At 50.6% G+C, this 23,827-nt stretch overlaps 2 protein-coding genes across 2 annotated transcripts; both read left to right on the top strand.

Annotated features, from left to right (window-relative positions):
• Positions 1 to 309: 309 nt before the first annotated feature.
• LOC115407483 (actin-associated protein FAM107A-like) lies at positions 310 to 13,642 on the top strand. Its single transcript, XM_030117829.1, has 5 exons — positions 310 to 382; positions 848 to 1,092; positions 6,183 to 6,285; positions 13,276 to 13,414; positions 13,523 to 13,642. The coding sequence occupies exons 2-5, from the start codon at positions 939 to 941 to the stop codon at positions 13,640 to 13,642; spliced, it is 516 nt and encodes a 171-aa protein (XP_029973689.1). The 5' UTR covers positions 310 to 382; positions 848 to 938.
• Positions 13,643 to 18,140: 4,498 nt separating this feature from the next.
• LOC115408019 (troponin C, slow skeletal and cardiac muscles-like) lies at positions 18,141 to 22,223 on the top strand. Its single transcript, XM_030118602.1, has 6 exons — positions 18,141 to 18,321; positions 19,934 to 19,964; positions 20,666 to 20,812; positions 20,876 to 20,990; positions 21,067 to 21,203; positions 21,977 to 22,223. Exons 1-6 carry the CDS (start codon positions 18,298 to 18,300, stop codon positions 22,006 to 22,008), a joined length of 486 nt encoding a protein of 161 aa, XP_029974462.1. The 5' UTR covers positions 18,141 to 18,297; the 3' UTR covers positions 22,009 to 22,223.
• Positions 22,224 to 23,827: the final 1,604 nt, after the last annotated feature.

Here is a 23,827-nt window from a genome sequence, read left to right on the forward strand (position 1 = left end):
TGAAGTTGAAAACTGACGGATTTATGATCAGTTTATGCTGAAACACATCATTCCTCAATGTGCTGTGGAAGCAAGGTCCTCCTCCAAGATGGCCGCCGTGTCGGCACGCCGGCTGCAGTCCACAGCAGTGAAGGAGGCGTCCGGGTCTCTGGTGTCTTTCTCTCAGGATCTCTGGTCAGCCTGCAGGTTTTGTCCTGCAGCTCACTTGTGAATCCCCCCTGGAGCGTTCCTGTCACCCTACTGCCCCCTGGTGGTGTGAAGGTGGAACAGCAGCAGGCTCACCTGCTCCGGGCTCTCAGGTGACAGTCCTCAGTGGTGTCACTGCGCTCCAGGTCTCCGGCTCACCGGCAGCTGCCTCTCATGAAGAACCTCCACGGCTCAGGTAGGACAACAGACGCTGTCTCTCTGCTGGTCCAGTCCGTCTGTCCCGCAGCCTTCATGTTCTGACGGGAACACTGGGATGGATTCTGCCTCTGTTGTGCCAGAAGAGGGGAAGTTCTTCAGTCCTCACTCTGTCTGGTGTGTCTGCTGCTGGATGTCTGTCCCTGGAGGTTCTCCAGCTCTCTGCTGGTCCTCTGCTCCTGAACGGCTCTCAGTGGACACATCTGAGTTTCTGCCTTTCACATCCACCTCTTCTTCATCACTCCTTCTCCCCTCCTGCTGCCGTCCAGCGGCAGCTTGTCCTCTCTGCTCTCAGCAGCTCAGGAGGTTTTGACGGTGAATCAGTGTTTATGGCTGGATGTGCTGCGACGAGCCTCTCTGACCCGCATCAATAATGCACCTGCTGCAGCCGGCCTCTCCGGTTTCAGTCCCTCTCCTCATGCTGTGCTCTCGCTCCTCCCTGCAGCGGCGTCCCAGCATGCAGCGGGGGCTGGGGGTCCGCCGTAGGAGCTCAGCCGCCCTCCCCCAGCACAGCGCCCCCTGCTGGTCCTACTCCCATGCCAAACCGGCCCACTGTTCTCCAGATGAATCCCTGCGGTGGTGAGGGCCAGCCGCAGACCCCCGCCCCCCCCGGCGGCGGTCCGTCCTCCATCGGCCACGGCCAGAGGACGTCCAGCAGCAGAGCCAGAGGCGGCCGTCCCTCTGAGAGAGGTCAGAAGTTCCTCACTCAAAACCAGCTTCACTTCAAATGACCACAGTCCAGAGAGGATGTCGCTTGTACAGAAATCAGAGCTCAGCAACCAAACACTGGACCGCTTTTCAGTTTCTGCTTAAAGCTGAACTATGCAACGAGTTTCAGAGTCCCTGCGGGGGTAAACAAAGACTTGGCGGTGATTGGCCGGTCCCTTCACTCCCCCCACGGTCTGGGTCCTGAAAACAGTACTTGCAACTTTCAGAGGAGCGGACCCGACTACATCTGAGAGAACAAACCTGCTTTACGGGGAGGACAGGGATAAAAGCACGTAAAACCCTCGCTAGCGTTAGCAGCGCCACCCTGAGGTGCTCACGGATGGCAGAACCAAAAAGACAGAAAAATCATTTGTCTGACGAGCAGAAAAAAAAGGAAACGGGAGTGGAACACTCTCTGCACACGGGGCACGGGGGGGGGGGGGGGGGGCGGTGATGCGGAGAACGAATAAATGAAAATAAAAAAGATAACAAAGAACTATTGAACAAAAAACATTACATCATCAATAGAAAAACTTTTTTTTGACACTTTTTAACAGTAAAATTTATCCGAAGCCCCAAAACATGTTGTTGGGAATCACTTTTATGGTTAGTCGGGCTATCATTAACAATTGACGATTATCAGAGACAGTTCTGAATTATTCAGCTGGGCTCTGATAAACCTGGGGCGGGACGGGACGCCAGCCTCATGAAAGACCCTGAGCTGTTCATTTAGTTTGGATTGAAAATGAAATTAACAGGTATCAGAATTAATAGTAGACCCTGAAGGATTTCGGGGGGGGGGGGGGGGGGGGGACTGAGTGGTTGTGGTTGGCCAGAGAGGGGGAGGAGAGAGGACTTTGGAAGACAGCATGACGACAGACACTGGTTCTCACAGGTCTTCACTCAGACCACTTCCTGTCCCGGTGGTCCGGCTGCCATTGCTCGCACACGCCCCTGACAGTGGTGCAGCTAGGAAATAGGTCATAGGTCATACCCAGTGGCAGCTGATGGGAAATGTCCTGAATGGTGGTGGTGGTGGTGGTGGGGGGGGGGGGCTCAGACTCAGAGCAGCAGCCATTAAACGGTGCTTGGTGGTTTAATTCCATGTCATTAATTTATATTACTAATCAGCGGTTGGTGGCATCACTCCTAAGGCCTGTTGGTTGATGATTCCAGATGTTGGTTGATGATTCCAGATGTTGGTTGATGATTCCAGATGTTGGCTGATGATTCCAGATGTTGGCTGATGATTCCAGATGTTGGGTGATGATTCCAGATGTTGGCTGATGATTCCAGATGTTGGCTGATGAGGCCAGTGGATGTTCCAGTGGAGGAACAGAGAGTTGTGTTCGAACTCCACCCACAGCAGCTGCTTGGCCCATGAGGAAGGAAGCTGGGAGGCGAGACTCTGAAGCCCGGTCTCAGCTCTGGTCTGAATCTCTCCGAATGCCCGTTGGTCTACCTGATGGTAACCAGAAGAGAGACTCACCTGCGCCCCCAACACCTCAGAGAAGGCCTTCCGTAAACGGGAACCAAACTGTGGACCCTGAAAACCTGCGCCATGAGCGCCTCAGCGGTCTCAGCAGCTTCTCAGCTCCTCGGGTCCTGAGGCCAACTTGGGAGGGGGGATGAAGTGGACCAGCTTCAAGAACCGGTCCACCACAGACCACTGTGTGCCCCTCTGAGGGAGAGGCCCATGACCAAGTCTGAGGTGATGTTGGACCGAGGGCCGCATGGAGCTGGCAGGGGGGCGCAGGAACCCAGAAGCTGGATGCCGAGGCGGTTTATGCTGCACGCAGACGGTGCAGGCGAGCCCAAATTCCATAATGTGCTCCCTCATCCTGGGCCACCAAAACCGCCGGCTCACCATGAACAGGGTCCTCCTGGGACCTGGACGGCAGGGAACAGAGAAGCAGGTGGCCAATAGAACGGTCTCGGCTGATCGGTAGTCAGCCGGGGTTTCAGCAGCCGAGAACGTGCATCCGGGTTAACGTTCTTCGAACCCGGTCTGTAGGAGGGAGTGAAATTAAAGTGGTTAAAGAAGAGCGTCTGCTGTGCCTGCCTGGAGCCGGGCCCTGTGCAGGTGTTCCAGGTTGCGGTGGTTGGGCCAGACCAAGAACAGGTGACTGGTTACACTGAAAACCTGGAGGTTCCAGTAGAGCCTCTCGGAATGGAGGGGAGATCTAGAGGTGTGCTCCATGGGATGGACTTTGGGAGAGTGGTGTTCGGAGCCACCTAGGCCACCTGTGAACCAATGAATTGAAGATCGCGCTCCCACAGCCACAGGTACCCCGGAACGAGTGGGCTGGAGGTGAGCGCCACCATGAGAGAGCTGCGTCGCTCCCGGTGACAGCTGGACCGGCTCCATGCAGTGGCTGGCTCGCCACCGACAATTTCCATTGAGCGCCGTGGCTTAGAAGGGGTCCTGGAGGGGCACGAGTGAAAGTCTGAGACAGGAGACTAGCGACTGGTCCATCAGGTCTGCACCAGCCCGGGAGTCAGTGGACACCACCTGTTGAAGGGACTGCAGGAAGGAGACCAGCAGCGGCGGTGCAGATGTGACATTCCTCACCCGGAGAAACACCCCTGGACCACAAACACAGATTCAGAGTCAAACAGAAATGTTTCTTCATTGTGAACAATCCGCTGTGGGACAAGATGTGGTTATTCTAAGCATTAAAACACCAGAAAAGACAATCAAAAGAGATGCGAATGAGCAAAATAAATGTTTTATGAAAGATATCTTGAAATCAATTAATAAGAAAAGCAAGCTATACAAGCATTTTATCAAAAGTCCAACTGATGAAAATAAAGACAGACATGCTGTGAGTGAATAAGTGAAGTCAGTATGCTGAACTCATGGTGATCAGAAGCACTGCTGGAAAGAGCTGAAGAAAGTGTGAAAAAAAACAAACTGTCCTTCCTTCCTGATGCCAAAAGTCAAACTGTTCCGTCCTCAGCGGTGATCATCTGGCCAACAGTTTCAACAATTACTGCAACTCCATCAGTGAAACTCTCTCCAAAACCACAAACCTCCCAGGGGGAGCCACTTATCTACAGTATTAGAGGGTCATTATTTAAAGTCATTCTTTCTGGTTCTACTATGAATCATCAGGAACATGAAAAGCTCTCAGTCTGCAGGAGCAGATAACCAGAGTTGGGTATGTAACGACAAGTAACGAACGTTACAAGTAGTTAAATTACTTTTGATGGGAGCGAGTAGTGTAACAGCACTACTCCTTCTAGATTGGTAGTTAAACTAGCGTTACAAATGAAACGCTGCGATCGTTACTTTTACAATGACTGCAAATAGAGCGACCAAAATATTATTATTTAAGCAGAGTTTTTTTTTGTTACCACCAGTAGATGAACGGTGACCATACGAGCAGCTACTGGCTCTCTCTTCCAGGTCAGGGCTGATGGCCCTTTCCCTGTCACTGACAAAGTCAGACCAGCTCATAAATCCCTGTGTCTCTGGCTCCCAGCTGTTAGCATCGTAGTAGCTTAGCTCGAAGCTTAGCTGGAAGTCAATCAGTGCCGGACTACGCAAATGGACAAAATCCTCCTCCCAGTGGTCCAGGGGACGGAGTATTAGCACGTGAAGTCAATCCGAATGGCTATAAAATATTTTAAAAGACGAGTTTTCTTTTCAATCAGTTAAAAAAAATGTTTTGATCCACAGACCTGCGCATGGCAGCGCTCCACGGGAGGATATACCGGAGCACAGCTCCGGAGCTCTATGCAGTAACGAGTAGTGTAACTTCGTTACTATTTCCATGGAGTAATCAAGTAGTGTAAGGCACTACTTTTTTCAGAAGTAACTAGTAACGGGTAACTCTTTACTTTTTTTAGTAACGGACCCCAACTCTGCAGATAATACATGTAGGAAGATGATCACATTTATTGTTCATGAAGTTGTTGATCTGCTTGTCTTCTGCGTTCACCTGTCACAGTATCATGGTGTAGAGCCTGAACTGACAGACATTTCTCGAGTCATACCAGTGTTTAGATCCAGTGAAAAAATGACCTCCAGAATTATTGACCTATATCCATCCCACCGAGCTTCTCCAGGGTGCTGGAGAGAATCGTGGATAGACTAGATAAAGTTAATGCACTCACCCCCTCGCAGTACAGTTTCAGAAAGAAGAGCACCACTAGCATGCTAATTCTTGATCTCACTGAAAATAATGATGGATAATGTCCTCATGAATAAAAGATGAGGAAGAAACACCCAACAAAGGGGAAACAGCGGAAGCTACAGTGGGTTTAGTCCAGGGTTTGGGGTTCAAACATCTGGAACGAGCTTGACAGGAACACACAAGAATCAAACAGTCCAGATGTTGTTAAAAAGAAATGTAAACTACAACCGCTGCAAAAGTCCACTGAGTCCTGAACCCTGTATGAAAGACTGTGAAGCTTCTGGAATTGGTGAATGAATGTGATTTATTTTCAGTGGACAAGTTCTTTGAAGTTTTTTTTTTTGTTCTGGCTGAGAACCAATGTTTCATTTTCTTATAGAAGTGGGCTTTATTTGTTCATGTTTAAAGTCAATAAATAATACTGACAGTAATGTCATGAACGGACGGTCACACTTGCAGGTATATTTTAGTGTGTTCTTCCAACCAAACCCTTCCTTCGACCTTCACTTCAGACTTTCACCCCTCTGGAACGGCTTTTATATTTTCTTGTTGAAGAAGATGTGATATCGTCTGTGGTCGGCTTTAAAAGAGCAACGCTCCTGAAAACCCATCAGAGAGCAGCTCAGCAGGAGGGAACCCGAGAGACGCTTCGAATCTTCACAAACACTCCATAATGTTCCATTAGGTGAAACACGCAAACATAACAAAATGTCTGAAACGACTCGACATTTTCTCACATAAAAACAAACTGAGACGGTTTTGCTAAAGATAAGTGTGCATGTGAGCACTGTGAGCAGTGTCTCTTCATTTTAAAGCTGAAGCTTGCTCAGTGGCTCCAGATGACTTGGACTTGGTGAAAACAGCAGATGTCCTCACGTCCTGGACTGTTTGGTCTCACTGCACAGCCTCACCTCCTCCGTGTTTCTGTTACAGACGATGGACTCAGAGCTGACGTCTCATCTGGTCCCTCAAACCCCACGAAGACGTCCAGGACACACAACCAGCTCCACAAGGAGCTGCTGCTGGCCCACAAGAAGTAAGTACCGAGACCAGAGTCATCCCAGGACACACCAGGGGAAGACAGGATCACCTGGAGTCCCCTGGACAGGTGAACGGTCCTCCAGGACAAAGGTCCATCAGGACAACAGTCTATCTGGACAGCAGTCCAACAGGTGAATAGTCCATTAGAACAAGAGTTCATCGGGACAGATCAACAGTTCTTTAGATCCAGTCCATCACCAGGACAGGTGAACTGTCCTCCATGGGCGTCCTTCCACTGTCAGGTGATTCAGTTTCAACATTTTGCTGTTTCGTGTCACAGATCCAGTCTGGATCCAGGAAGCAGACAGTTGCATTTATCTGTTTTGAGATCAGGTACAGGTTTCATTCATACATGTAAATACACTCAACAAACACATAAACACAACACTTTTGTTTTTGCTCCCATTTTTCATGAGATGGACTTAAAGATCTAAAATTCATTCCAGATACACAATATTAGCATTTCTTTCAAACATTGTTCATAAATCTGTCTGAATGTGTGATAGTGAGATAATCCGTCCACCTCTCAGGTGTGCCACATCCAGATGCTCATCACACACCATGGTTAGTGCACAGGTGGGCCTTAGACTGTCACAATAAAAGGCCACCCTGAAATGTGCTTTTTTTTTTTTTTTTTTTTTGCTTTATTGGGGGTCTGGGGACTCAGAACCAGTCAGGGTCTGGTGTGACCACCATTTGCCTCATGCAGTGCAACACATCTTCTTCGCATAGAGTTTATCAGATTGTCAGTTGTGGCCTGTGGAATGCTGGTCCACTCCTCTTCCAAGGCTGTGCCAAGCTGCTGGGTATTAGTGGGAAGTGGTCCACGCCGTGGTATACGCTGTGAGTCTGACATGTATCAGCTATGAGCCAATGAAACCGGAGCGACCAGGCTGGTCGGTTTTTCTTAACATTCTGTCATCAAACCCTCGCTGTGTTTCTGACTTTGAGTGTAAACGCCAGAATCAGTTTGTGTCACTTCATAAAACAAGTGAAGAAAATCAGATAAAATCAGATTGACACAGATAATCTAATGTGATTTTGAAGAGTTGCCACCGTTCCCAGACGCTTTATGGACGAGGCTGACGCTTGCTGAGACTAGTATGATGTTGAGATTCTCCTTATTTTCTGTCTTATTTTTTCCTCCAGTTTTTGTGAAAAGACTTTGTCTCATTGAGCTTTTCCCTTTTTTACACCCTAACACAACATTGTGTTCAGGACTTCAGAGCTCTGATCAGACCCAACATGCAGCACCTCGCCGTTTTATTTGTCCCAGTGAGCGAAGTCCAGGACTGAGGATGGTTCTGCTTTGCCGTCCTTCACCAGACTGCGTCTGTTGCTTCTCTCCAGTCTCATTCATGTCTGAAGCAGCTCTCATGAAGAATTCATCTCTCAAACCTGCAATCAAACACCTTGTGTCCATGCTGGTGGAGCTGTAAGGTGATCTGAGCCGGCCCGGGAGTGTCTGTGTGTGATCACACACACTGAAGCAGTGAAAGCGCCACGTCTCAGAGGGGGCTTGTTCTACTGTGAGCCTGCAGCCGGATTATATTCACATTTGGCTCCATTTCACATGAACGTCAGCAGTGAGACGATTCCGCTTCACGGTCCTCTTCAACCCTAGACATGGACTTGGAAGAGGAAGGCTGCCAGGCACATGAGGCGACACAGCATGAAAACACAGAAACGGTGCAATTTGACATGAACTGTTGTGTAAACAGGGCCTTAGGTGTTTATTTGTTTTTTTCATAGAGCTCTGACAGTCTGAGGTCTTCAACCAGAGCTCTGGAACTCTGAGGTCCTGTGACTCCGTTGAGTTGGAGAGCTGGAATCTCTCTCCGAGCCCTGAGCGCTCCGGCAGCTGCAGGAACCACGCCATCTTCAGCGCCTGATGCACACTGGATGCGGTCCGTCTACGGAACGGAACCACCGCAGCACTGTGATTCACACCGCCTGCGCTGCCTCTGCAGTCCGCTGGAGGAGGTTGCCAGATCTGTCGCTGTCCCCCGTAAACAATATGAAACCCGTTTAACTCAATAGAAAGCAGCCCAAACCGCCGTCGCGGTTAAAACCGTGTTTTTATAATAACAAACACGTCATAAACACAATCACGTCACCAACCCGCCGGACGTGTTCAAAGAAGCTTGATTTTGCAGAAACCCCCCAATCTGGCAACAGAGAGCCGCTCTGGTCAGAGAGCTGCTTTGTGCCATTTTGGAGTCGTTTGACTTTCCTGCAGTGACGAAGAACAAAACCGTTCATTCTTCTGAAGCGTATAATGACTACATGACGTTGTTTGTTCTGTTTTCTACCAGAAGAAGTAAAAAAACAGAATATTAAGGCAAAAACACGACACAGGTTTTATTTTGAAGTGACTTATTTTGGAACACGTATCGCGTTTCCTTCCGGCACCGACTTGCTTCTGTCTGGATTGACGCGGTAGGGCTGCGGCGTCCGGAAAAATAGGATCCTTGTGGAAAGAGACCGGAGCTCCGCAGAGGCTCCGGAGCCGGACTGGAGCCAGGCCGAAGCCGGACCGGAGCTGGACCGGAGCCGGACTGCAGCCGGACCGGAGCCGGACCGCAGTCGGACCGGAGCCGGACCGGAGCCGGACCGGAGCCGGACCGCAGTCGGACCGGAGCCGGACCGGAGCCGGACTGGAGCAGGACCACAGCCGGACCGCAGCCGGACCGGAGCCAGTGTGCATCAGGGGTAACCCTCCACATCTGCTCAAGCTGCTCCTTCCACCTTGGGTACTTCTCGTCCCTTTCTCGGCCGTTCTTGTGTTGCTGGCAGCTGCTGCTGCCACATCCACCACCGTCCTCGTCTGTTGCTGCCAGTGTGGAAGCTGAAGTCCTACAGGATCTTACGTCGTGTTTCCACCGGACGCGGCGCAAATTTTTTGCGCGATGAGATTACACACAAAGTCAATGTAATGATGCGATTGTCGCTCAGTCTTGAGTGGCGGTGGCGAGCTTTTCCAGCGAAAAATCCGCACGCCCGTCGACTTGCACTGCCAATCGCCGCCACTCGCCACCCGAAGCCCTCGCTTTTCGCTCGAGTTGAAATAATTGAACATTTCAAGCGAATTCGTGCCAGGACAGCCTATCAGCGTGGAGGTCTTCACAAACGTGCTGACACAGCGTCAGCATGAAGCAGCGCTGGAACCGACCGTGGTCCAAGTGCAGCTGCTGCAGACGGTGGAACTCACCGAGCTCAGACCGCCTCCGGAGAGCAGCATGATCCAGAAGCGACGCCGGCGCCTCGCTGCAGCCGACGCTGACTTCTGCACGCCAAATACAGAGCAGTGATGGCGGTGGGCGGAGCCAGCTCAATCTCAATCTTTATTTGTAAAAGCACTTCTCATATTCATAAAAACAACGCAAAGCGCTGAACTGTAAAAACAGTCAAAAACAAAAACGACACACAGAGACAGACGGACAGCCGGACGCACACAGGACTGTGGGACAAACAGAAGAATCCTGTCCACTGCTGCTGTGCAGGAGACGGCGATGAGGAGCTGTGATGTTTCTGCAGGATGTTCTGGGTTGCATATTTTTACCAGCGTGACGCGTCGCGCAAATGAATTCACAGCAGCGATAAAACTCGTGCGTTTAGCGCGGCGCGGTGTCGTTTGTCGTGCGAATGCAGTCGCATTAAACGCGCCCAGTGGAAACACACCGTTAGACCTGTTGTTCTCAAACACCTTCAGGGGGATGACCCGCCGGGATCTGGGTACTTCAGGTCCACACTGGACACAGATGTTTCTGGACAATATCCCAGTCATTTGGTTGTGTCTCCTCATGTGCTCTGAAGCACACCCTGGCACTGTGATGGACGTTGGTCCTTGTCGGGATCCAGGACAAAGAGCTCTCGCCCAAGCTGCAGCTGATAGCGGATCTCAGGTTGGCGCTCACTGCGCAGACCGCGAGGCAGTCGGAGGAGGTCAGTCAGCGAGGAGACGCAGCGGCGGCAGTGCAAGAGGCGCAGCGCAAAACCAAGAACACCAACCGGAAGCTGCAACGCAAACACTGTGGATAATCACAGCGTAGGGGTACTTTAATTCTGAAGACAGACGTGAAGCATGGACTGTGATGCTCCAGACTGATTCTGAACTGGTCGAATTCAATATTGACATGGGAGCTAATGTCAACGTCATGAGGGAATTGTTTCCAAGGAGCGTGTCACCCCACAGTCCTACCTCCGTACGCCACAGGGAGCAGTGTTGCGCCGCAACCGCCGTGATCTGTGGCAGCATATGGAAGAGCTTCCACAATCTGCACCGGCTGGGAGTCCTGCGCTGTGTCTCCATGTTGGACACTGTCTGGGGGGGGGGGGTCTGCATTTACTGACACTGACACTCTGACACTCTGACACTGACTTTTCTTCAGCTTCCCTGTTTAATTTCTTCGTTCACTGTTCAATTTAAAACAAAAAATGAAAAAAAAAAAAAAACCACGAGCTTTCTCAGTTTTTGTTCCGAAAACCAAGACAACCGTCTCGTGCTGGAATGGAAGATGGAGAAATGGACGACAGTGTTCAGTGTTGTTGTCTCCATTTGCTGCAACCTGCGTGGCCCGGAAGTGAGAACTGTGCAGTTCCCTGACCCGCCCGAGTCCACAAGTCAACCAGGGCAGCGTGGCCGGACTGGAGGAACATTCAGAGACGATCAGAGGAAGACGTGTCCAGGTTCCTCCGGCGCTGCAGCAGCTCGCTGTCCCCAGATGAACACAAAGGTTCTGTGTTCAACAGCAGCTCAGACACAACGTCCCGTTTCAGGGGCAGAGCTGGAAGTCGTCAGCAGATCAGGTGAGGGCTTCTCTTTCATGTCTGGCCGGGTTCTCGGTTCCACCTGACCTGGCCGTCCTCCTCCGGCTCCGACCCGGTTTCCCGGGAGCAGGACCGGTGTGGTGCTGAGCAGAGGTTTCCAGACATGCCTCTTCCTTTTGGAGCAGTTGTTAGCAATGACCATGCTTTGCTTCAGGAGCCACTGCTGGACCTGATCAGTGAGACAGAAGGACATGCCAGATAAGACACAGACACAGACTAGGCCTATGCATATATTTGTACTGTAGTTTTGAGAGAAAAACATTTTAAGGCTAATTGTAGGACATTAAAATCAGCTTCTTTCAGAACTGTGCACGTCTTTTAATGTACAGAGAAACAGTCCAGCAAGCGTGAAATCTTGAAACCCACAGCAGCTTAATATGAGCAGCAGAGCCTTGAAGGGCTCTAACATCACACGAAAACAGGAGGAACCGCAGAACTCCCTGCTTCAGGGACCTCACCAGGTACCCAGTGACCCCGGGCTGGCACTGGCTCCGGTACCGGTCCAGTACCACTCCGGCGCCGGTCCGGTCCGGTCCGGTGCCACTGCCTGCGGTGGGACTGTGGTCAGCTGACACTGTGGGTGCAGAAAGGTCACATGGGTTCTCGTCAGGATGGGTTCTCCAGGCTGCGGCTGGAACTCCAGTCACTCAGAGAGACTTCAGACTCCACTTGGACTCGTAAACCATCGTTATGTTTCCGCCTGCCGGTACCGGGTCCATCAGCCGCACTGCAGTGCTGTGGGGATGATTTCTTTCTATTTGTCCTCAAAGGAAAAGCCATAAATCCCACTAGTTGAACACTCCAAGTTCACGGTGAACTTCATCATTTTTTTGTTTTATAACAACTTTAAAATACTTATATAAAAAGTATCAGAGCCTCCAGCGTCCGGAACAAACCAGCAGATCTGTCTCAGATGAAACCAGAAACGCTGAACTTTCAGATGAAACCGAGCAGAATATTCTCTGAGCCTCTCGTCAGGAGCAAACTTGTCGTTAATCTTGGGAATTTAAAGGTTTTTTTTTTTTAATATTCTGCATCTCTCGAGCTTTCGAACGATGCATCACACTTGAGTGAGACTTGATCCGTCAGGGGGCGTGAACACTGGACAGGCAGTCCTGGATCGACGACGCCCGCCAATATATTTGTTAAATTTCATTCTGAAAATGCACATTTTGCTTCATTGTTCTTTTCGACAGCACATTGCTTTTGTTCTGTTCATATCTCAAAGGGGATTTAGTTGTTTTTTTTGTGACACATTTGTTTTTATATGATTTGTCTCAGTATATACTTTAGGTTCAATATTTGACACTTTATATAGTCTATTGTTGAACAGATACATTTCAGCTGGAAACTGAATGTTCCAGTTCAGTCGTTTGACGGTGCCGTGGTTGAAAGTGATAATATAGAAATAGAGGCTAAAAGCCAGGGTCAAAGGGTCAAAGGGCCACCGTGTGCATTGTATACAAACAGACTCCAGCAGTGGCTGGACATCTCAAATATTTTATCATCAAATTCCAATGTTAAGGCAGAAAAACGACAGATTTTATTTTGAAATACTTTATTTTCAGACTCACTGACCCTCATTTATCAAACCATATCTGAGCGGTGAGCTCATCGTACGACGGGGCTGGCGCGGCATTACTGAAACCTCCGTACCTCGCCGATCTCAGGGTGTTGATAAATGCAGCGGCTGAGTTTGATCGTCATTAACATCGTACGCCCTGAAATCTTCATGGTTCTGAAGCCCCGCCCACTGACGTCAAACACGGAAAAGAGCAATTTTTTACGAAAAAAGAAACTGTGTGGGGCTGTACGCCCAGTTCTGTGCTGTACGGTCCTGTGGTAGATGAGGGTGACGTACTTACTGCAAGAGCTGAGGCCAGATGTGGAAGGAGCTCAGAGGAGGGCTGCGTGCAGCGGCGTGGCAGAGACAGAGTGTGTGTTGCAGTGACAGAGTGTGTTGCAGTGACAGAGTGTGATGCAGTGACAGAGTGTGTTGCAGTGACAGAGTGTGATGCAGAGACAGAGTGTGTTGCAGTGACAGAGTGTGTGTTGCAGTGACAGAGTGTGTTGCAGTGACAGAGTGTGTTGCAGTGACAGAGTGTGTTGCAGTGACAGAGTGTGTTGCAGTGACAGAGTGTGTTGCTGTCCTCAGGGGTCTGGCTCTCAGCAGCCGGTCGGAGCTGCAGCAGGTGCTGGAGAGGAGGAAACGGGTGCAAAGTGACCAAACAACGGAACGCCAGAGCAGGACTCCTCTGGAGGACGAGCTGCTCAGACGCCAGCAGAAGCAGCAGGTGGGCTCTGCCAGGGCCGGGTGTGTGTGTGTGTGTGTGTGTGTGTGTGTGTGTGTGTGTGTGTGTGTGTGTGTGTGTGTGTGTGAGAGCTTGCTTTCTGTCTTGCAGAAGGAGCTGCAGCACCCTGAGGAGGGGCGGGCCGAGGCCCAGCTGATGGAGTTTGTTCGAGTCCGACAGAACCTGAGAAAGATCCACTCGGTGATCCAGGACAAGGCTGCGAATCCCTGAAGTCCCAAAGGAGACAAACTTGAACCTGAGATGGACGCAGCGGTCTCCACTAAGTGGACTGATGAAATGTTCCGTGAGCGCTGTCTGAAGAGTCCTTCCTGTGTGAGCCTGGTGAAGCCCGGTCCCGGTCCCGGTCCCGGTCCCGGTCCCGGTCCCGGTGCCAGGCTGACCGCGGTCCGGTCTGCTTTGAGATGAGCTGTCTGTTAACATCTCTATTTGCTATGTTTTCTCATTGTTCCGGTCCATAAATTCTGAATATGATGGATGTGTTGGTGGTCTGGATCAGAGAGCCGTGGCTCTCAGCAGCTTCACTGAGCTACATGAAGCAAACTCTCCTCCTGAAGGAATCTCATCTCAGGACTGAGAAACGCTGACACAGCCGAATCCCTTCCAATGGTTAAAGGTCCCACATTCTGCCTTCTTCACTTCATGAAGACTTTCTTACAGCAGTACGTGTTGCCGTAGCCTCATTTGAGTTTGGTTCGCTTATCCTGAAATAAGCGGGTTTAACTCCTCCCCCTGGCTGTGCCCCCGACATGTGTGTGTGAGAGAGTGGGCGTGGCCAGACCCGAAAGCAGAGTGGGCGTGGCCAGACCGGGAAGCAGAGTGGGCGTGGCCAGACCGGGAAGCAGGCTCAGAAGCAGCCTGCTCTGAGGAGGCTCCTGAGAAACCCTGAAACTCCGAACAAAGGATGAGTTTCAGGCGAACAATCTTAAATACTGTGTTTTTTGGGCTTATGAAACCAACATGACGTCACTGAAAAATAGCATAATATGGGACCTTTAAAAGCTTCAAACAAGTTTTAGACTAAATCTGAAGAGGAAAAATAGCCCAAAATGTCGAATAGAAAATAAACTATAAAATATTAAAAATAATGAAATCCATAAAATCCAGTGCTAGAGATTAAAAAGCTGAAATGGATAAAATAAGAGAAATAACTCAAATCACTGGGAAGAAATAATAATACATTCATCCATCCATCATCCATCCATCCATAAGTAAAGCTTATTTATAAAGCACTTTTTGCAGATAAAATCAAGTATTGTACAGAGGAAGGTAAAAGACATACAGTTTATTTATAAATCTCAGATTTATCTGGAGGATATTCAGCCTAAAGACTCCTCTGAATAAGGAGTCCACAGAGAAGGAGAGACAAGGGGCAAGAGGTCCCAGAGGCCCTGGATGCACAATGCACATATATTGGAGGAGATCAGATCCAGGTGCTCGTGACTGGTGAGTAGAGTGGTTGCTGGTTTAATTCCCAGTTCCCTGGAACTTCACCCTGCTCTGGCATGGCAGCCGTCTCCACTGTGAAGTGCTACAGCAGGAAAACCCTGTCCCCTTCTGGACATTCGTTATCAGCAGAGGGATCCAGACACGCTCAAAGCAGAATCACTGAACAACAGTCCCGTCGGTCCGGGAATGAGCCATGTGGAGGATGAAGTCTTTTCCTCCAGGTCCGCTGGTCTCTGCAGACCCAGGTCTGGCTGCTGCTGTTCCAGAACCTTCAGTCACTCTGAGAGCAGTGAGGAGGTTTGTTCTGTGCTGCTGTAGCAGCAAACAGAGACATCTAGTGGTCACAGACGGTATGGCCTGCAGTGTCGTTCACCAGCACCTTTTATTTTACACATTCTAGTTGATTGAAAGAGAATAAACAACCATCTCTCTGCTCCTCGCTTTTAGTTTAACATCTTCAAAAACTTTATCAAGCTACAGTTTCAGGATGGAACAGTTTTTCTTCTTCTTTCTTGAAGTTGGACGTGATGAAGGGCCGACTGTCTGTAGCTCTGATTCAAGGACAACCAGACTCAGACTCATAAATACTGTCTGTAGCTCTGAATGAGGGGGTCTGGTCTGTAGCTCTGAATGAGGGGGTCTGGTCTGTAGCTCTGAATGAGGGGGTCTGGTCTGTAGCTCTGAATGAGGACCGGGCGCTCAGCTGCTGCACGGTAGCAGGTGTTCTCAGATTTATCAGTCTGTCAGCCACTGATAGAGCAGGACTATTTGTGGTCAAGGACAGCCATTGAAAATAGCTCCTCACGTGTTTCTATTGTCATGTGGACATCTGACTCCTCTCTCCGCTCAGAAACAGCATGTGTGATCAGGAAGCGCGAATCAGGACCGAATCTGTCTGCAGCTGACACTAACGGCGGGGGGAATCAGTGGTTCTGGTCCGAGGAGGAAGATCCTCCGGCAGACTCAGCCGTTGACTCCTCTGGACTGTTAGTCTGATTTGAGATGGGTGTGGAGCGCTGTTGATTCTAGCGCTAAAAACAGATTTGGAGCGCAGAGTGTTGGCAGGCTGCTGATGAACTCTGAAGTTCACTGGAATACCTCCACAGGGTCAAGGTGGCTCCAGGACCAGCTCCACATTCATCCCCGGCAGCAGCACAGCGCCAGCTAACCAGTCTGATCAAACCAACAGAAGGACTCTGTCTGAGCGTCGAACACGTGTCCTAACACTCCTCTGGCATTAATGGATAGCATTTAGTTTATTTATATAATCCTCTTGAATCAAAATGAGGAACAAATTGGGTGATAAATAATTTCTAAAAGGTGTTTTATGGATGACAAAAGATAGGGGTTAAAACCAACCTGTTAGCATAAGAGAGAGCAGCAGAAGCTAACAGAGGAAGGCTAACGCCTGCTGACAGTTAGACTCTCAACATCTACTGATCGGACGAGTCGCTCGTATCACTCTCCTGTCACTCCCACTGCTGTGGGTTACAAACCAGACACCTGTTACATTTGATGAGTTGAATGTATTTTGTGCAGCTTGGGGTCAGCTGGGCTCCCAGTGCAGGCGGTCTCTGGTGGTCTCTGGTTCTGCAGGCTCCCAGTGCAGGTGGTCTCTGGTGGTCTCTGGTTCTGCAGGTGTCCTGAGCCGACCGGCCGCCCAGCCCCAGGCTGCAGCAGTAGTGGTGGGGCTGGTCCTGCAGCAGCGTGGGGCTGGTCCTGCAGCAGCATGGGGCTGGTCCTGCAGCAGCGTGGGGCTGGTCCTGCAGCAGCATGGGGCTGGTCCTGCAGCAGAGTGAGGCTGGTCCTGCAGCAGCGTGAGGCTGGTCCTGCAGCAGCGTGGGGCTGGTCCTGCAGCAGCATGGGGCTGGTCCTGCAGCAGCGTGGGGCTGGTCCTGCAGCAGCATGGGGCTGGTCCTGCAGCAGAGTGAGGCTGGTCCTGCAGCAGCGTGAGGCTGGTCCTGCAGCAGCGTGGGGCTGGTCCTGCAGCAGCGTGGGGCTGGTCCTGCAGCAGCGTGAGGCTGGTCCTGCAGCAGAGTGAGGCTGGTCCTGCAGCAGCGTGAGGCTGGTCCTGCAGCAGAGTGAGGCTGGTCCTGCAGCAGCGTGAGGCTGGTCCTGCAGCAGCGTGGGGCTGGTCCTGCAGCAGCGTGAGGCTGGTCCTGCAGCAGCGTGAGGCTGGTCCTGCAGCAGAGTGAGGCTGGTCCTGCAGCAGAGTGAGGCTGGTCCTGCAGCAGAGTGAGGCTGGTCCTGCAGCAGAGTGAGGCTGGTCCTGCAGCAGAGTGAGGCTGGTCCTGCAGCAGAGTGAGGCTGGTCCTGCAGCAGCGTGAGGCTGGTCCTGCAGCAGAGCAGCGTGGGGCTGGTCCTGCAGCAGCATGAGGCTGGTCCTGCAGCAGAGTGAGGCTGGTCCTGCAGCAGCGTGAGGCTGGTCCTGCAGCAGAGTGAGGCTGGTCCTGCAGCAGAGTGAGGCTGGTCCTGCAGCAGCGTGAGGCTGGTCCTGCAGCAGAGCAGCGTGGGGCTGGTCCTGCAGCAGCATGAGGCTGGTCCTGCAGCAGAGTGAGGCTGGTCCTGCAGCAGCGTGAGGCTGGTCCTGCAGCAGAGTGAGGCTGGTCCTGCAGCAGAATGAGGCTGGTCCTGCAGCAGAGTGAGGCTGGTCCTGCAGCAGCGTGAGGCTGGTCCTGCAGCAGCGTGAGGCTGGTCCTGCAGCAGCGTGGGGCTGGTCCTGCAGCAGCGTGAGGCTGGTCCTGCAGCAGAGTGGGGCTGGTCCTGCAGCAGCGTGGGGCTGGTCCTGCAGCAGCGTGGGGCTGGTCCTACTGGTTCTGTCAGTGCGAGTCAGGCTGAGTCGGTCTGAAAGATGGGATGCAGACCAGAACATGAAAACCCTCCGAGGTGACCAGGTGAAACCAGAACACTTTAATACAGTATCTACAGCAGAGGTTTGACTCAACATGCCAGGACGAGGGGTTCCAGACTGCACGGATGCTTCTCTCAGTCAGTGGTTTGTGTCTGACTGCAGACCGCCATGGAGTCCAGGCTAGGCGGTCCTGTTCGGGTCCGGCCGGGGTGTCATTCAGACCCAGGCCTCTATCAGAGCTGCGGTGACCTTTAGGTGAGTGGAAGTAACAGCTGCCGTTTCACTGCAGGCAGAATGAAGTCATGACTAAGAACAGCCCGCCACGGAGACGCAGCGTTCGAGTCCAGCTCCTCTGTCTCACTATTGTTAGGCGGCTCCTCTTGTTTCCTATTTATAGACCTCTCTCACTCTCTCGCTCTCTCACTCCTCCTGGTTCACCCTTGAGTCTTGCGGGCCGGGTCAGGAGCCGTTTCAGAGCCGCGCTCCTCCAGCAGTAAGTCCGGGGCAGCAGTTCCTGTCTCAGTGGTCCTGAGTCTGCGTCCGGAGGAGGTCCGAAGCCGCCGCCGCCATGGATGACGTGTACAAAGCAGCGGTGAGTACGAGAGGCCGCCACGGCCGGCCACGCTCCCCTGCAAAGAGCAAAGTCTTAACACCTGTAGACGGCCCAGCAGACCGACAGGAGGAGGGGGGCGTCCACAGACCGCCGGGCTGCCGGACTCTGCTCTTATTCTTCTAACCTCAAGTTCACCCCTGGCTTCATCTGAGGCTCCAGCGACAAATCCACCCTGTGTGTGTGTGTGTGTGTGTGTGTGTGTGTGTGTCATGTTGTTATGACTGCTCACTCTCACAGTATGGAGAGTTGGTTTTTTTTTTTTGCCAAATTAGTGACTTAAACCATGGTTACCTCTGAAAAATGTAACTTTTGAATTTCTCATCTTTTTTTAAAATACAGTCACATTTTTACTTGCTTTATTGATCCAGTTTGTTTTTAAAAGCAGAAGCCAGATCTCAGTGTGTGAAGCCAGCTGCAGACAGCTGACTGTGTAGACCTGACAGGACCTGGTCCTGGGTGGTCCAGCAGTCCCCCTGGTCTGGACCAGGCAGCCTCCAGAGAGGACGGCGCCGCTGCAGCTGTCCTTCAGCAGTTGTCCCATGTGGTCCCTGCTGTGGTTCAGTGAGCAGCGGATCTCTCCGGGCCAGGGCCGGGTCTGGACCACCACTAACAGGCTTCTTGGTCCAGGCCTGACCTGGAGGACCAGGTCCAGACATATCTAGATCTTTGATTTGGGAAGGATCACCTTGACCTGGTCTCATTGTTTTACTAAAAATCAGATCTCAGTGTTGCTAACAGTCAGCTCTCAGTGTTGCTAACAGTCAGATCACAGTGTTGCTAACAGTCAGATCTCAGTGTTGCTAACAGTCAGATCTCAGTGTTGCTAACAGTCAGATCACAGTATTGCTAACAGTCAGATCTCAGTGTTGCTAACAGTCAGATCTCAGTGTTGCTAACAGTCAGATCTCAGTGTTGCTAACAGTCAGATCTCAGTGTTGCTAACAGTCAGATCACAGTATTGCTAACAGTCAGATCTCAGTGTTGCTAACAGTCAGATCTCAGTGTTGCTAACAGTCAGATCTCAGTGTTGCTAACAGTCAGATCACAGTATTGCTAACAGTCAGATCTCAGTGTTGCTAACAGTCAGATCTCAGTGTTGCTAACAGTCAGCTCTCAGTGTTGCTAACAGTCAGATCTCAGTGTTAGTCTGCTGGAGGCTGTTGAAGAGACAGACTGCTGGACAGAAAGATGACTAAACAGAGACCGTTTTGAACAGACGGACTGTTGCAGAGACAGATCCCCGTGTCTGTATCTGTGCCTGACAATAGAACATCGAGCCAGAGAACAGCCGCTCGCTCAGCTACAAACATGAAACAAGAATAGCAGTTGAAGACAGCAGTGTCATGTTGCAGGACATTACTGAAAACTACAGACCGTAGGGCTGTTGAGCCACTGACCAGAGACCTACAGACTGTAGACCTACAGACAGTAGACCTGTTAATCAGCAGACTGTAGGCCTACAAATCATAGACCCGTTTAGTCCCAGACTGTAAACCTACAGACTGTAGAGCTACAGACACTGGAGGTACAGACAGAAGCTCTAGACAAGCTGAATAATAAACAAATTGATTTCTGATCTGTTTCCCTGCAGGTGGAGAACTTGACGGAGGAACAGAAAAATGGTGAGGAAATTCAACCTTTGTTGATTCATCCATCTGCTATCAGGTTAATCCAGCTCAGCAGGGTCTCTGGGTGTTACTGTGTCAGGGTCTTGGAATCTCAGGGTCAAGGGGTCTCAGGATCTTAGGGTCTCTTGGTGTCAGGGTCTCATGTCAGAGTTTCAGGGTCTTTGGGTCCCAGGGACTCAGAGTCTCTCAGTGTCAGGGTTTCTTGTTGTCAGGGTCTCAGGGTCTCAGGGTCTCAGGGTCTTGAAGTTCCAGGGTCACAGGGTCTCGGTGTCTTCTTGGGGTTTCAGGCTGTCAGGGTCTCAGGGTCTCAGGTTGTCAGAGTGTCACAGGGTCTTGGGCTGTCAGGGTCTCGGGTTGTCAGGGTCTCAGGGTCTCGGGCTGTCAGGGTCTCGGGTTGTCAGGGTCTCAGAGTCTTGGGCTGTCAGGGTCTCAGGGTCTCGGGCTGTCAGGGTCTCAGGCTGTCAGGGTCTCAGGGTCTCAGGCTGTCAGGGTCTCAGCTTCTCAGCTGGTCCAAGCTTCAGGTCCAGGTGTCAGGAAGAGACAATCCAACAGATTAAAACTCCGGCCTGCTGTAAAACTCATGCAGCGGTCCTGGTCCTCTTGTGAGTGGCCCCAGAGTCCGACTCCGGACCAGCCCGGTCTGACAGACCAGGCTTTGCTCATTTTATGATTTGTTTTCTGATTTTGTGCTGCAGAGTTCAAAGCTGCGTTCGACATCTTCATCCAGGATGCGGAGGACGGCTGCATCAGCACCAAGGAGCTGGGGAAGGTGATGAGGATGCTGGGGCAGAACCCCACCCCGGAGGAGCTGCAGGAGATGATCGACGAGGTGGATGAGGACGGTGAGTCGGCGGCGCCGGCGGCCGGCTGATCCAGCGGTGAGCTGACCCAGCATCTGTCCACAGGCAGCGGGACGGTGGACTTCGATGAGTTCTTGGTCATGATGGTGCGCTGCATGAAGGAGGAGAGCAAAGGGAAGTCAGAGGAGGAGCTGGCCGAACTCTTCCGCATGTTTGATAAGTAGGTTCAGAGGTTCTTCTGCCAGCGGCCGGCCCGGGCTCGTCTGAGCTGAAGGCCGTCTCGTTGCTGTGTTCAGGAACGGAGACGGATACATCGACCTGGAGGAGCTGAAGGCCATGCTGGAGTCCACCGGAGAGGCCATCACAGAGGACGACATCGAGGAGCTCATGAAGGACGGAGACAAAAACAACGACGGAAAAATCGATTATGATGGTATGGAAACTCAGAGCTCCTGAATCCCAGCCAGTCCCTCACCAGACCTGCAGCCCGCTCTGCTGGGGCGAACTTTGAACTCTCTATTGGGCAGAACTGCTAATGACAGTCAAAACAAATGAGTTAACGGGGTTCTCGGTGTAAAGGTTCAAGAAATATCATTTAGAGGTAAAGTTTCTCATTCCGACTCTGGACCTACTTACCAGCCTGGCCTTTCTGACCGGGCTGGTTAGTCCTGGTCACCTTTTCTCATCAGTCCTCTGGTTTAAGGGAGGAAACATCTTCCAACACTTGTGATTAATCTATTAAGACTTACGGAGATGTAGGATTTTTTTTTTTGTTTCATTTTCAATGAAACAAATATGAAGCGAATCAAAGAACAAGAATTAGGATTAATCAGTAAAGTCATCATACCATAGATCTGCCTCACCGCCGCTAATGAGTCATCATCATTTAATCACTTCAGAACCGATCATGAGGAAGTTACCAAACAGGTTCTAGCAGATGTCTCCCGGGAGTCATTTTGAAACAGTAGTGAGATTACAGCTGAGAGCTCAGTGTCATCTCTTCGTCACCAAACAGAAGGAGATCAGAGACATCGTCCCTGAAGGACGGACAGACTGTCCCTGTGGTCCAGTGTGTCTCTCACCATTTGAACTGTTGGTCAGGGACGCCTCGGGAAACGCAAACAAAATCACTCACTTCTTGATACCAACCCTCGATGTTCCTGATTGATTTTACATTTTCATGGACTTGTTTGTTTTCTTTGACAGAGTTCCTGGAGTTTATGAAGGGAGTGGAATAAATGATTTTCCTGCTCCGGGAGGCCTCAGACCTCAGGATCCATCTCCATATCAGCTGATCTCCAGATCACCTGGTCATGATCTTCCCACAGGCCTGAAAATGTTTACTGGCAGTTCATTAAGAGTAAATATCTGTATTTCTGATGATTCATCAAAATGTCATACAAAAAGCATATTTTCAATAAAAAATATTTGCAGAATTGTGTTTTATTTTACAGCTGTATTTTAATTGAGTGAGAGGAGCATTGTTTAAAAGAATATATGTCAAATTTTTGGCAGATAATTAAAAACTGATGTTAAAGCAACACTAAGGAACTTTCAGTTTTCGTTGATTTTGGCGGCGCCAGTGGACAAAAGCGGTAGTGTTTTGCCTGAAGGAATACTACAGTTCCCATGAGTACTAGCACGTGACGTCGTAAAATGCTGCTCCTGGTGGCATGCTGTCGGACTGAACTCGCCTTCATTTGTTTCCAGTGGCTGTGTGAAGGACGGATAGCGACGAGGAAATGAATCTAATGGTGGCTAAACAATGTTATATCATGATGTGACACATGCCGTAAAGCAGTGCGCACATTTGGAGTTTTTTAGTGTGCAGGGTTCCTACCACCCTCCTCACAGCTGCTTAGTCCAAGTGAAAGCAATACTGACGCCCTCAGCCCGTGACAGAGGGGTCATTCAACTAGTTGTAAGTCGATGTATCATCACAAAAGATATTAAAATGTTTTATTAAGGTTGAAAAGTTCCTTAGTGTCGGTTTAAAGGAGCACAGCGCAGTTTGCTCGTTTTATGCGAAACACCGACCCCTGCAGGCCTTGGGCGTAACTGCAGCTTAGTGAAAAGCTGGTGTCTGTGGCTTGTGCCCATGTACGTGCACAGAAGAGGGGAACTCCTTCCTCTCTCTTTTAGCAGCGCTCGAGTAAAATGTAAGTTTCTTCTGCCTGGTGGGTCTGTGTGGAGCTGAGGCAGTGCTGGAAGCCGGTCTGTTCTTACTGTCTGGAAGCTCCATCCTCAGTACTGCTCAGTTGTTGCTGCTAAGCGTCTGGCGGAGTAATGGCGGACAAAACGAAACCTAAGGATTACCAGGCCAGCGGGAGGCGCATTACGTCAGGCTCAGAGCGATTCGTACCCGAATCACTCATACTGCTGTGCCTTCAGCGCCCTGCACAGGAAAGTAGGAGCGACTGCGATCTTGCAGAAATAGCTCTTGCTGCCCATCAGGCAAAGGTGAAAACGTGTGTGGGTGAGAATAATTGAAAATTTAATATTTAAAACTGCGCTGTGCTCCTTTAAGTCCAGTTTGAAAAAGAAAACAGAGAAAAACAAAACATTAATGCAATCCTTCACTAAAGGTGGCAGACCTTACTGTGGTCAATCAATCAATCAATCAATCAACACACTTTTCATGCCACAAAAAAACAACACAAAGTGCATTAAAATATATATATAAAAATTCTATAATAAAATAAAAACATAGCCACACCTTCACCGAAATCGTGCGCGTGCACACACACACACACACACACACACACACACTCTCGTCACATACATTAGAGAGACATGGCGCTGAGCATCATGGGAAACACCACCAGTGGGGCCATCTACACCGGGAGTAGTCAAAGCTGACGACTGCTGGCAGAAGTCAAGTCATTCAAGTCTTTGAGGCAAGTCCAGTCCCAAGTCTTTCATTTTTTGGGACTGCAGTCCAGGTCACATGCAGGGTTGCCAGATCGGACTGTATCCAGCCCAAACATGACCTGAAATCAACAAAGACCCGCCCAAATCTCAAATGCTGTTGAAGCTCCTGTTAAAACCATAAAAGTT

This window comes from Salarias fasciatus, chromosome 20 (genome assembly GCF_902148845.1).
Source record: "Salarias fasciatus chromosome 20, fSalaFa1.1, whole genome shotgun sequence".
Classification (NCBI taxonomy): Eukaryota; Metazoa; Chordata; class Actinopteri; order Blenniiformes; family Blenniidae; genus Salarias; species Salarias fasciatus.

Coding starts and splice junctions, on each gene's coding strand:
- LOC115408019 (XM_030118602.1), top strand. CDS start 18,298: ATGGATGACGTGTACAAAGCAGCG. Junction 18,322..19,933: donor ATGACGTGTACAAAGCAGCG/GTGAGTACGAGA, acceptor GTTTCCCTGCAG/GTGGAGAACTTGACGGAGGA. Junction 20,813..20,875: donor CGACGAGGTGGATGAGGACG/GTGAGTCGGCGG, acceptor ATCTGTCCACAG/GCAGCGGGACGGTGGACTTC.
- LOC115407483 (XM_030117829.1), top strand. CDS start 939: ATGCCAAACCGGCCCACTGTTCTCCAGATGAATCCCTGCGGTGGTGAG. Junction 1,093..6,182: donor CGGCCGTCCCTCTGAGAGAG/GTCAGAAGTTCC, acceptor TTTCTGTTACAG/ACGATGGACTCAGAGCTGAC. Junction 6,286..13,275: donor CTGCTGCTGGCCCACAAGAA/GTAAGTACCGAG, acceptor TGCTGTCCTCAG/GGGTCTGGCTCTCAGCAGCC.